This window comes from Mixophyes fleayi, chromosome 12 (assembly GCF_038048845.1).
Source record: "Mixophyes fleayi isolate aMixFle1 chromosome 12, aMixFle1.hap1, whole genome shotgun sequence".
Lineage (NCBI taxonomy): Eukaryota > Metazoa > Chordata > Amphibia > Anura > Limnodynastidae > Mixophyes > Mixophyes fleayi.
Window position 1 is genome coordinate 78,973,560 of NC_134413.1, and position 13,875 is coordinate 78,987,434.

General features: G+C 38.4%; 1 protein-coding gene across 1 annotated transcript; it reads left to right on the forward strand.

Moving 5' to 3' along the window:
• The first annotated feature begins 302 nt into the window (after positions 1 to 302).
• Positions 303 to 6,252, forward strand: LOC142108385 (NACHT, LRR and PYD domains-containing protein 12-like). The gene is given in 5 exon segments (XM_075192008.1): positions 303 to 422; positions 586 to 763; positions 3,596 to 3,661; positions 4,402 to 5,073; positions 5,076 to 6,252. Coding segments are annotated over 5 exon segments (2,046 nt in total). The 3' UTR covers positions 6,086 to 6,252.
• Positions 6,253 to 13,875: the final 7,623 nt, after the last annotated feature.

The window sequence follows — 13,875 nt, forward strand, 5'->3', positions numbered from 1 at the left end:
GTCTGCCAGCCAATCAGAGAACAGCTGATTTATTCTGACTTCCTGACCTCTAGGTCATCGTCATTTATCCGAGATCCAATACACTTGGCCAAAATCCGATTGGTAGATCTCAGTGAGAGTGCTGAAGAGTTATTATCCCATTACATTTCAAATTCCGAAAATGTTAAATCTCCTACATCTTCACTTGCTAATTCAGCTCAGATGGATTATCTACAGTTGGTTAAACTGATACCAAAAAAAAGTTTTCTTCCTGTTATCTAGATGGTATTGAGAAGTTCCGCCAGCAGGTACCTGGCTATGGAATGGATGAACTAAGAATTATATACGAGTATTTCAGAAGAGACCTAATCTATGCTGTGGCACCCATGGACACTAAGATCCTACTGAAGGAACTGGCCTCTCGCAATATCTTCTTTGAAGAGGTAGGAGGAGAAACTGTAATTTTTTTATAATATAGAAAAGGGAGTTTGAACTCATAAGCGGTAACCAATAAAACTGTTACCAGAACATCTGCGGTAATATGTGTTGCGGTTATTTTGGATATATTACGTATATCTCTCTAAAATCCTTATAATTGTTTTCCAGGAATATGTAAAAGTGAATAATGGTCTTGGACACTTTGTATTTTCTGAGAAGTTGGTGCAAGATATTTTGGACACAGGAAGAGAAGCTGTGATAGCATTCTGGGAAAGTCTCTATGATCTAGAGACTGAGTGTCGATCTTCTAATTTGTATGCACTGCTGCATGAAATCAATTTATCAGGTAATGTTGCTTAATCAGTCTTTATATCTTAATAGCACATGTTGTGCTTGTGTTATTTTAATGAACACGTACACCTCTCATCTTGTCTAGAAGATATTTTGCTATTAACTTATAATTCAGCTGGTGGTGTTTAGAACCTCCCCCCCCCCCTCTTCACCACCTCATCCCCCATTCTTTTTTCCCAAATACATTTCTTGGTGTCTTCCAAATGAAAATTTCAGTCGGTTTGAGTGAGGTCCCTCCTGAGCATGTAGAAGAGAGGACAGGAAGGTCTCCATGGCTGAATCAATGAAGGAGGGAGGGCTTCTCAGGGGTCACATCCCATGCATCAGAAAGAATGGATGGTTTTGACTCAAGAGTTTTGTCACAAATAGGGATCTTAGCCACACTTACCTCATCCGCCGCTGTCATATCACGGCTACCTGGGTCCCTTCTGGCTGTCTGCAGCATTCCCGTTCCCCACACCTCCGTTTATAAACAAACACATACTGTTTGTTCTGCTGCATGGGCGCGGCCATCTTGGATGCAGTCAGGTGATCATTCCAGACCAACCAGATTCAGAAGTTGTGATCACATGAACTGATCAGCCAATAGTTGTTTGGGACATCCTATTTAAACCTGCTGCTGTGATCTGTTCATTGCCAGAACAACACACTTCTCTCCAGAGGATAGTTCTTGGCTCCAGGTTCCAGTGTTCCTGTCTGGATTACAAAGTGCACTGTTCCTGTCAGCATTTCCAGACTGCTCATGCCCCTGCTATTTTTTACATTCAGCAAGAACATGAGCAGGAAGATCATCCAGCCTGCTAGTTTCTGTTTCAGTCCTGCTCCAGCTAGGCCAAAGGGTCCCGAATCGGATCAAGAAATTCAGACGACCGTGACAAGTTTATTGATTTTGGGAGGGAGGGATCAGGGGACCAGCGATGCCAGTAACGGGAGAAGATAGTGAAGATTCTTTGAGTGCCCAAGGGGAAATTCAAGGCGGACCTGACCCAGAACAATTATGGAGCTACATGCAAGAAAATAATTTACGATGTAGTGCCTTACAGTGTAGTAGAGAGGCAGGAAACCTACATGGAAATGTGGGTCTGCAGATAAATCTGTGACCTGGCCAAAGCAGGAAGATCAGTGACTATTCATAATTTGTTCAGCACAGAATTGTCAGATTGTTGCTTGGTGGTGGTTCAGAAGGGTGTGAGGGAGACTATTAATTTATCTGTGGTACTACTTTAACCACTTGATGATAGATGTCTCCTGGTTATTGTGGGGGCACCTACTAACCCAAGCTTAGTGTTGGATAAGCAGAAAGAGCAAAATTGTACTCCGGAAATCATTTCTTAATTTAATTAAATGAAGTACAGTCTGCATTGGCACAGCAAAAAAAAGCGCGGTGGCTTAGTGGTCAACACTTCTGCCACACGGCATTGGGTACTAAAGTTTGATTGCTGACTATGGCCTTTATCTATGTTGAGTTTATTTATTCTCCTTGTGTTTGTGTGGGTTAATTGGCTGCTAAGAAAAAAAATTAACCTTAGTGTGTGTGTGTGTGTGTGTGTGTGTTTGTGTTTGTATGTGTGTGTGTTAGGGAATTTAGACTGTAAGTTCCAGTGGGGCAGGGAGTGATGTGAGTGACAGATATTCTCTGTACAGCGCTGCGGAATTGGTGGTGATGACGAAATGTACTTGTACAAAATTACTTTCTTGCTAATTTGTAGCCAGGTAGAAAAAGGGCGATTGATAAACATAGTATACAAGTGGCAGGTCATTTACTAGACTCATATACTGCACTAACACACATTCTAATTGTGTCACTTTCTATGGTCTCTAATCACAGTACACTAAATTACACTGTTATGACAATATTGGACAGGATAGTAACCGCTAGAACCTTCTTCCAAGGAACGCAGTATGCTCCAGAGTACTCAGTTGGCACCAGGTCTTAACTCGGGGTAGTAGAAGTTTATTAAACACGATATTGCTGCAGAGGGTGGACAGGACATGGAGGGAGTTTGAATATGTTAGCGAGAGAAGCGGAATACATTCCAATGTACAGGCAATTTCTCTTCGTCAGACACGATCGCTCTAACATTATAATCTATCATGTCTCCTCTATTTATTCAAATTTCATATTTTATTTAAACCTTATGTTTCAATTTGAGTTAAATACACATGCACTGGGTTCCATTTTATATCGTCTTAGTGTTTTAAAGTCAAATCAGATGGAATGAAAACACCTTACTGTCATTGAATCCTTTGACCGTCATCCAAGCTCCCCGGTGTTTGCATAGGGCTGGAATAAGGTTTTGAGTTGAAGGTTTCACTATGCAACAATGATATTCATGAATAATCAGAGCACAGGCTCACAATAAATTAAAAATGAGAATGAAAATTGTGAATATTTTAAAGTTACAAACCATTTGTTCCCAATTGATTTTTTTTTCTGGTCTGGTGATTCTTTAAAGCCATTTTAATCTAATTCCAGGTCAGCGGAAATAAAATACTGACATGCCCAAAGTCTTAAAAAATCTATTGTGGACATTTATGATATCTTTCCTAGCACCCATCTCTTGTCATTAGTGTTGGCATTTGGTACTACGGGATGGTGCAATAGGAACTATGGTCCTCTTTTTGGACAAGTATAGCAGTATTTGTTGGACCAATTTTGGACTGGAGGTTGCCTCTCATCATTTGTTGCAGTTGTGGGTACCGTGGTCTTTTTAGACTTTTTAGTGTAATTTGCATATTTATTAGTTAATTGGATAGTAATTGAGTAATGTGATGCAGTGGGTCAGTTATGTAACTGATTATCTCACCAAGAGATTTTCTCATTTAGGTGACGCTCTGATGCAGCAGATCCTATTGGATAAACATGGACATCCATTATCTCCGGAGCTGAAAGGTAAATATTATATTGAAAAACATAGTTTATCCTGGTATAGGTCTGCTGAAAGTATATTAGAAAAAGGATAGCATGTTAGGAGAGACTGACAAATAGCTGTGTGACACATGTATGCCGGTGTTAGTACTTACGCAGAGTTTCTCTTTGTAAACCATCGGCTAAGCCGAATTTAGGCTAGGTAGGTCCCAGAGTAAAAATCATAGCTAAAGATTTTAATGATAGATGTGCCCTGTATAGAAAAAAATTGAGGACATAAGGTTATATTGGAGCGAAGGTCAGTGTCCCTTGTATACGTACAATAACAGGCTATTATGGGTAAGGAAAGCTTCTAAGTCTTAGGAGGAGATTTATCAAACCTTTAAAAAAAGGAAAAGTGGAGGTGTTGCCAATAACAACCAATCAGATTTCAGCAATCATTTTCTACAATGTACTAGGCAATTTTACTTTTTAAAAGGTTTGATAAAGCTACATCTTAGTGTCCTACTAGAAGATATTTGTGGTTAGGCTAATGTAGAGGTAGCCATGGTGGGTCTGAAAAGGGTGGGTTAGCCGAGTAATACATCTAAGTAAACCTTCACCCAAAACTAGATTGAAAATTAGATTAATCAAAACAAGGTTACATTTTACAGATGACGCTATTGGCATCTAGCAGCATCACTTTACTATTTGAGTATTTCCATTGCATACCACATCCTATTTTTAGTAATGAGTTTTTAGTTTACATTTTGTTTATTTGGTAGATAAGCAAGGACATCACAAACAACATCTGCTGGATAAAACTCAGGAGCTAGTAGAAAACAGGTCCCCAGGATCTATGCAGGAAAACCAAAGTTCCTACGTTTCCGAACGTGACATGGATCTGATTGCTGCCTATCTTCGCCCCCTTCATAAGCGGTCTCAGCACTGGCTTATAGAGACCGGAGAGAAACATGAGGATTACTTGAAAAAGGACCCAGTGTGCATTTTCCCCAATAGGCTGTTCCACTGGTCCCAGCAATTAAAATGTGTGCCACATACAGTACTGGTGAGCGGAGTACCAGGAATAGGGAAGACCACACTGATGCAGAAGTTTGTCTATGACTGGGCGACTGGAAAACTCTACCAGAGATTTGCTTTTGTCTTCTTCTTCACATTCCAGGAACTCAACAGACTGGATAAGGTCAGCTTGGAGAAGATGATCCTTCAGCAATATCCATATCTTCAGGGTCAGCTTGAAAACATCTTACAGGAGCCAGAGAAACTGCTCTTTATATTTGATGGCTTAGATGAAAGTAGTCACCGAATGGATTTTAGATTAAGACAATTGTGTCACAATATTAAGCAGATAGAAAATCTTGGTGTGATTGTGGTTAGTTTGGTGAGACAGTCGCTTCTCAAGGGCTGTTCTGTACTAACCACCAGTAGAACAAAACTCGCACAGTTTTCAAGCGACAAACTCAGATTATGGGATTCATACCCCGGGAAAGGCAAATATACTGTGAACATTTTTTCAGGAACAAGGAATTGTCAGACAAAACATTTAATTATATATGGGATAATGGGATACTCTACAATTTCTGTTATCTCCCATCCTACTGCTGGATCATCTGTACAGTATTATCACAGTGCTTCAAAGACCAGCAAACAAATAATGATCAGATGATGTCATCATTGCCCAAAACATTGACACAACTCTTTACGACTTTTCTTGCCAACATCCTGTCCAATCACAGTCAGGATAAGGAGGGGGTTCGGGAACTATTGACATCTACTGGGTGGATGGCAGAGTATGGAGTAATGAATCGCATTGTTGCATTTAAAGAACAAGATCTGGCATCATTTAATGTGGACACTTCCTCACAGCTCTTTTCTAGCTTAATGATTAAATCAGACCACCATACTCCTAATATGACATTTTCCTTCTTACATGTCACTTTACAGGAGTTTTTTTCTGCCTTGATCCATTATATTAATGAATGTCCTGAGAAGTTACATAAATCACTTGAAGAAACCAAATCATATAAAGACAACCATGGTGAAATAGTTCTTTGTTTCCTCTGCGGTCTCTCAGACAACTACTCCAGGTCCATTTTAGAGCCTTATTTGGGAGAATTGTCCTCTCAAACAACCAAAGATGTCATCACCTTTCTCCAACAGACCATTATTGATGTCCAGGAGTGCAAAGAGGACCAGAGAAAGGTTCTCAATGGGTTTTTCGATCTCTTTGAGACCCAGAATAAGGTTTTAGTTTCAGAATCTCTTGGACCATACAGAAGTTTTAACTTTTCTGGTGTCCACCTGACACCTCTGGATTATACTGTGTTGTCTTTTATCCTTGACTCCTACAGAAATACAGAAGAACTTAGCCTACAAGGTTGTAAAATTCACAGTGAGGACATGGAGAGACTGGCACCAGCTCTATATACCGTAAATAACTTAGGGTAAAAATGAAGTATACTTCTTTTTATGTCTTCTTTTTCTAAATGAAACTATCTTCATGATGCCATCATAGTGAAAAAATAAAAACTAATATCTACAAGAGGGGCAAGAAAACACACCATTATGTAACCACACCATTAGTGGTTATAAACGTAAAAATGAAATATAGCAAACTCCCCCAAACCTCATCTTAGGGAAGAGAACACCTATTATCACCAATGCAAAAACAAATCCCTTTTGATGAGATAGATACAGACTTTTGTTTAGTTTTTTAAAGAGAATGAAGAGTCGCCCAGTTATGCAACTTGTCAACAGAACACAGTAAAAGGTGTTTGAATTGTCTTATACTTCATCCACTCAATTGTGATCTACTGTTGTATTGTAAGCTTAACCATGGGGCCAGAATTACCAACATTTGTTAATGTTCTAGCGTTAGTTCTGTCCTCAGATCGTGACCAGAAAACACAGTCAGTTATTTCCCAAAAATGTGCAAATGCTGACATTTATAAAATATTACTCAACAAAAGAGCCATTTGAAACATGTTTGAGTTTAAATGTCTACATTGTATAATATTTTTAATGGTTCTCCATGTGAACGACAGTAATGTTCATTTTTTGAATTAAAATACAGTTTAAAAATACTATGTAAATGTAGTAATTTAAGCTCAAACAGGCAACATTTTATTGCTTATTATGAAAAAAAAAAATTACTCTAACTTTCAACTTTAAAATTCAACTTTCAAACGCAAATTCATCATCGGCAGTTAAGCTCAAGTTGAACCCTGAACCGTTTTTAGCCCTCCAAGTGCCCAAATCTGATCAAATTTCAAATTGATTGGAATAATGTGAGCATTTTCAGCTGCCAATAGAAAAGTTCCAAAAATAAAAAAGTCAGAATTTATATTATATTATATTGGCAAATGTTCTATCAAGGATAAGAGTTTTTGTAAAATCGAGACAATGACCTCCAAACCTAATGTATTCCAATACAGTGTAGGCAAGTGATCTTATCTTCAGTTTTACAGAATTTGACATCCATGCTGAGAATGAATAAACTTGAATTTCTTCGCTGCTCTTACACGATCTACATAAATCATATCATAATTTATAATTCCACAGACCTATTCATACATGTACTATCTGTTATTTGTGTAGATTAGTTCTCATCAATTTCCATCTCATTTACTCTGCAGACTTAGTGACAATAATCTAAGAGATGATGGAGTTCAGTTCTTATGTGATGCCCTAAAACATCCGGAGTGCAAGATCCAGACTCTATTGTAAGTTGTCTTATAACTGGTTGTAGATACTATAAACCCTTTAATTAACATATAGTGGAGTAATATTCACTATACTATTGATTTTGCATATTGTAAATTAATACAGATATATATATATATATATATATATATATATATATATATATATATATATATATATATATATATATATATATATATATGTATATTCACACACACACATATATCTCCTTGTCTGTGCTTGTCTGGAATATGCACAGAGAAGACCTGATCAGGGCATCAATGCGCATAAGTTGGACAGTTGCATGCTCAACAAAGGCTCCCACTGTGCTCTTCTGAGACCAGAGTGGTGACCTTGGATAGGTGGCTTGACATTGACTAGCTCCCGTCCCTCTGAGTCCCGTAGTGGTTGATCCACTGGCAGTGGTGGTAGTTCCATCACTACCATTCCCTAAAGTGCTGGATTGCACCTCATCCTGCTGATTTTTCTTGCAGGGAAATGACTTCAGTAGAGATCTGTTGTAGCATATAGACAGATTGAGTCCTTTAGCACTTAAAAAAAAACCATGGCACATGCCAGCTCTTGGATTCCGGCAACAGTAAGGATTCCGAAGACGGGACCCCTTTAGTTTGCTCTGTGACCCATAGGATGTCTCCAATAAAATGTTATACCTATCCCAACAGGAAATGTAATGACTTAGGTCTGTCCTAGTTTTCTATGTGCAGTAATGTGACCTCTATATTTAAAATTTGCTTGTCTAACAGTATTTTGTGAAAATGCATTGTTTATTCTATAGTTTGTCAAGTAATAAACTGACAGATGTTTCCTGCTGTCATCTGGGATCTGCAATAAGTAATAACCGTTCTCTGAGAACATTGATACTGTCTTATAATACAATGGAAGGTCCTCACTTCAGTGACTTGATGACGGCTTTGTCCAGTCCAACATGCCGGATAGAGGAGTTACAGTGAGTATAACAAAGACATAGAGTGGGAATATGTATGTAGTAGGAAGTATTATATGGTGTTATTATATGTCTGACAGAAAGATAACATTATGATAAACGACAAATTACTTCCCATGTCGTTATTCTTTTTAGAAGTCACCCCCTAAGATCTGATGATAAAGTCCTCAATATTTAGAAATTACTCTATGATAGATTTTATTAAATGATTAAATTATCTTTATATCATATTCTGCTTTTCTTCTCCAGCCTGGACAGTACTGGTCTGAAGGACAGTTCCTGTTCCCATATTGCATCTGCAATAATAAATAACCAGTATCTGAGGGTACTAAACTTATCTTGCAATGACCTGACTGGCCCTCACTTTGGGGATTTAATGACCGCTCTGTCCAGTCCATCGTGCAGTGTAGAGCAATTAATGTGAGTATAACCACATTATACAGTTCTGAGACATATAGGGTGGGAAATGTTATAAATGTTTGTTACATTTTGGTCGTAATTCTAAATGTATTTCTGTAGTAAACAAATTGCTCAATACCAAGAGATTGGCGAATAGCAGATGTGGTGCCATCATTTAAAAATGTAATTAGATCACAACCAGGGAATTATAGACCTGTAAGCCTGACATCAATAGTAGGGGAAAGTATATTGAAAGATATATTAAGGCATAGTATTAAGGATCACTTGGTACGCAATAAAATTATTAGTGGGAATCAACATGGATTTGTGAGGGATAGGTCATGTCAAACTAATCTAATTAGTTTCTACGAGGAAGTTAGTGGGAACTTAGACCAGGGCAAGACAGTAGATGTGGTCTACTTAGATTTTTTTAAAGGCCTTTGATACAGTTCCACACAAGAGGTTGGTTTACAAAATAAGGGAACTGGGTCTAGGAAACAACATTTGTACTTGAGTCGAAAACTGGTTGGAGAATAGGGAACAGAGAGTGGAATATTTTCTAATTGATCAAAAATTTTAAGTGGAGTACCTCAAGGTTCCGTGCTGGGGCCACTCCTTTTTAATATATTTATTAATGACCTTGGTGATTAGAGAGCTAGGTGTCTTAGAGAGCTAAGTTTGCATTCTTGCAGCTGACACTAAACTTTCTAAGGTAATACAAACAGAGCAAGATGTAGTTTCTCTATAGAAGGACTTGAATAAACTGAAGGATTGGATGGCGATATGGAAGATGAAGTTTAACATAGATAAATGTAAGGTTATGCATTTAGGGAACAAAAACAAGCACACAATCTATAAATTAAATGGGATAATTTTAGTGTAATCTATAATAGAGAAAGATTTGGGAGTGCTCGTAGACAGTAGATCCCAAGGACTGTACATAGGACACATGGTTATCTCCTAAAGTTAGAGGAGAGGTAGTTTCACAACAGCCGAGGAAGGGGTTCTTTACAGTAAGGGCATTCAAGTTATGGAATTCACGGCCAAGGAAGGTTGTGATGGCAGATTCAATTGATATGTTTAAGAAAGGGTTAGACATTTTTTTAGCGGATATGGATATCCTGGGGTATGACTGTTTAGGATGAAGGATAATAGTGGATCCACGGAGTTATCCCAATTGAAACAGATTGGTGGTTGCTTTATCTGAATCAATTTCAAATGTAAGAGAGGGATCGCAGGAGATCCAGATTAAATTGAATTTAATGGACTGGTGTGTTTTTTTCAACCTCATCAACTATGCAACTGTATTACTGCATATTTTCTAGGGATAGCTGACTATCTCAGTATTTCACAGCCCTTATTGTCTTATAGATATTTGTTTATTTTGGAACTATATGTGCAAAATAGACACCAAGGAGGTCATTTAAGACACACAGGGTGCACACAGGCAATGGCTATCTCTAAGCATTACTTTGTCTATCGGAACCCACTCCACAAATTTCAAGGTGCACACCTACATTCTGGTCTTGGAAGTTGTATATCTTGCTTCTGCACTGCACCTCAAAAATGGTGCACAGGTGTGCCTACTATGTATATATGAAGAACCAAACCCTAAATTAATCTGAACATGTGCAGCATGCTGCAATCCCACAGAGAAATCCCAATTGCCTTGGAAGGTGGATCCTCTCTATCCTACATCATTCTAAAAGATGTAAAGCCATAGCTTGTATGAGTAGCTAGCTTGTTTCCAGGTTAGCAGGAATTTTCCGAAAAGACTGAATATTGACAGATTTACTCACAGGGACATTTAAAAATACATTTTCTTCAATTCTCTTCTTTTCTATTGGATTTGACAAATTCTAGTATTGTTATGTGTTTTTGTATCTTTATCTTGTTCTATTCTATTGGTAACCCTTTTTTCAGATTAAATCTATCTTTTGATGAATCACGCTTTAATTAGTTAAATTCCACCTTCTCATGGTGTTTGCACTCAACTCCAACTATTATTATTATTAAATTCAATACAAAAAACATTTTTTTCTTGTCAGCAGTCAATTAAACTACCAGCAAGGTTTATTGGACTGTTGGAGGAGGCCAGAGCACCTGTAGAAAACCCATGAGAACCTGTTTTTTTAATTGAAGCTGCAAAGCCATTGTGCTGCCTCATGGCACAAAAATCAATCAAGTGCTGTTTCCCATAGAAACCAATCAATCAAATAAGATCACTACATTTTTCTAACTTGTGCTTTCCTTATTGAGGAAGTGCTTCCAGTGTGTAATGATTGGAACAGAAGATCCACAATACGGACTGGGTGGACCATTTCACATTGCTGCAGCATTGTCAAGATTCCTCGACAATATAGCCGTAGTTAGGGAAAAGTTGCTCTAAGTGGAATTATGCTTTATGTTAATTGACAATTAAACCCACAAAGTAAATTTTTAACTATCAAACCTCCTCTCCATATCTAACAAGCAGAACTGCCAGTATCTCTTTGTAAATAATCATCCACTCCTGCTGTAATGAGTCTGCTATTTGACAACAGCGGTAAGAACAGGTGTAAACGGTGCTGTTAGTTTCTATAATAAGCACTGGTGAGGGAAAGTACTCCTAAGCTATGGGAGTCTCTGGCTTTGTACACACCAAATACTACTAGTTGGGAGAGGGGCTGGTGACTAAGTTTTCACATTGTGGGTGGAAGCACCCTTTAAAGAGAAAAATCGCTCAAAGTTATCCTGTATGCTGGTTATAGTTGTAAAAAATACCATTGAAAATGTGAAGTCTTCTCTCATCTCTGAAAGGTTCGAGGGTATTCTGCTGAGAGATGACCATGTCCCATTCCTGGTATCACTGATTAACAACACAAAACTCACACACCTGGTGCTAACCAACTAACTTACAGATACTGGTGCCAGTTACATTGAGTAACTAATATTGAAGTCACCCAGCCTGAAACAGATCAGGTACCTACAACAAAGGCAGTGAAGTCACTATACAACAGTGATGTTGTCTCTTACATGGGGGTAGTACAGTCTTAGGACTGAATCTTATCCAGCTTCCTGAACACAGTTTTCCCCAAAATGATTGTGCCATACCCTTAATGACCTGATTAGAGCTTACTCCATCTCTCTCTTCAAAAAAAGTGTGTTCTAGATCACCTGGGATAGTGTAGGTCACATCACTGGTAATATCACACACTAAACCCTAGTAAGCAACTACATTAATTAAAATTAACTAAACATACAGCAAAGCCTCTTTAGTAGCTCAAAGTCAACATAATATTGAGACCTTATAAGATTATGACAACTGTACCAGACATTAAATGTTGGCTGTTCTCTTCTGCGTTGAAGTTTGTGATTATTAAATACTCTGCATGATCCACACAGGACAAAAATGTATAATATATGATTAACAGATTCCTAATCACAATAATTGGAGGACTTTTCTGGCCTCTTGAGTTTTTTGAGAATAATTCACCTTCTACCTCGCTGGATAATACTGTATGTGAATGTTTTTTTAACAGAGAATTCCATTGAAATTTAAACTCACCAGTCTGTGGTGATATATTGTTTGTGTTCTCTTCCTTCTAGGCTCTATTTTGACCATCAGTGGTCCTGGGAAGTAGAAGATAAGATAAAAAAGCTGAAAGATCACAAACCAGGCCTGAGGGTTTCCATAGACTGAGCAAATTGATGGTATGACCGACTAATAAAAGAGAACAGAAGAAATATCCAGATGACTTTGTTTTCCAGTCCAACTTGCTATTGACAGAAATATATTCAATACCTTGAACAGCTATAGCCTAAAGTGCAGGTCGGCCAAACAGCATAGGTGACTTACGGAAATTAAGCAAATGATATCTTGACATGCTGCGGGTTATGTATAATAATGCGTTATGACTGAAATAAAGGACTTTGACGGATGTAAGCAGTGCTTGCATTTTCTCATATGTGTGACAACATCATACTTGCTCATGAAACATCACCAGCAAAGGATGACAGTGATATGACCACACACTAGATGAGATGATGTGATTTTCTTAATATTATATTTAAACGTAAGTAAAAAGACAATGCAGTAACCAGGGCATTAGACAAAATATATATATTAAACCAATATATGTAGAGCTCGTAGTGATATTTAGTTATCTTATATATATTTTTTATTACGATTTTTAAATACATAGTATATCAAGCTGAATAAGAGACCCTGATTGTAAGGGAGGAGATGACTATACGGGGGAGATTGGAGAAAAGTAGAAAGTCACAGACTGAGAGAAATGAAGGAGCAGGATCCCCTTAGGAACTGTCAGGATATATCAAAGATGGGAGCCTCAAGTCCCTAGTGCAAAACTTGACACAGGGGCCCCATAAACAGTAGATGCCTCTGCATTGTCGTTATATAGAGACTATTTCATCATCATCAGATATTTATATAGCGCCAGTAATTCCGCAGCGCTGTACAGAGAACTCACATCAGTCTCTGTCACATTGGAGCTTACAGTCTAAATTCCCTAACACACATACACACAGACACAGAGAGAGAGAGACTAGGAACAATTTTAGTAGCAGGCAATTAGCCTACTAGTATGTTTATGGAGGGTGGGAGGAAACCAGAGCACTTGGAGGAAACCCACGCAAACACAGGGAGAACATACAAACTCCACACAGATAAGGCCATGGTCACCGTAACCCTAAGCCAACCCTAACCTTAACTCTAACCCTAACCACTAAGCCACTGTGCTGCCCTAACCCCTTCCACAGAAATGACCCCCTTCAACAGAAACCCCCATTTCATAGTTCCCTTTTTGCAAAGAGAACATGCCAATTGCGAAAAGATGAGTAATGTATAAGGATCTTCTCATAACAATGTAACTCCCTTGTCACTTTGTCACCATGTGTGGAACTAGGAAGGTGCAGGGGTATGTAAAGCACCTCCTCACCTGCTCTTTCTTCTCTGTCTGTCTAGCTCTTTGGTGTCAGCAAAAGTGACCATAGGGAACCTGCACATGTGGGTTTTACAGCAATGTCTGGTAAATGTGGGCACAGAGTTGGTGCAGTGCCATATTTGTGGCAGTAAGTTTGGTGCCAGACCATCTCTATTTTGCAAGATGGGAAACTATTTACATATTTACATGCCGGCGTCGTGCCATGGCCGTGCCCCTTTTGCGGCGCC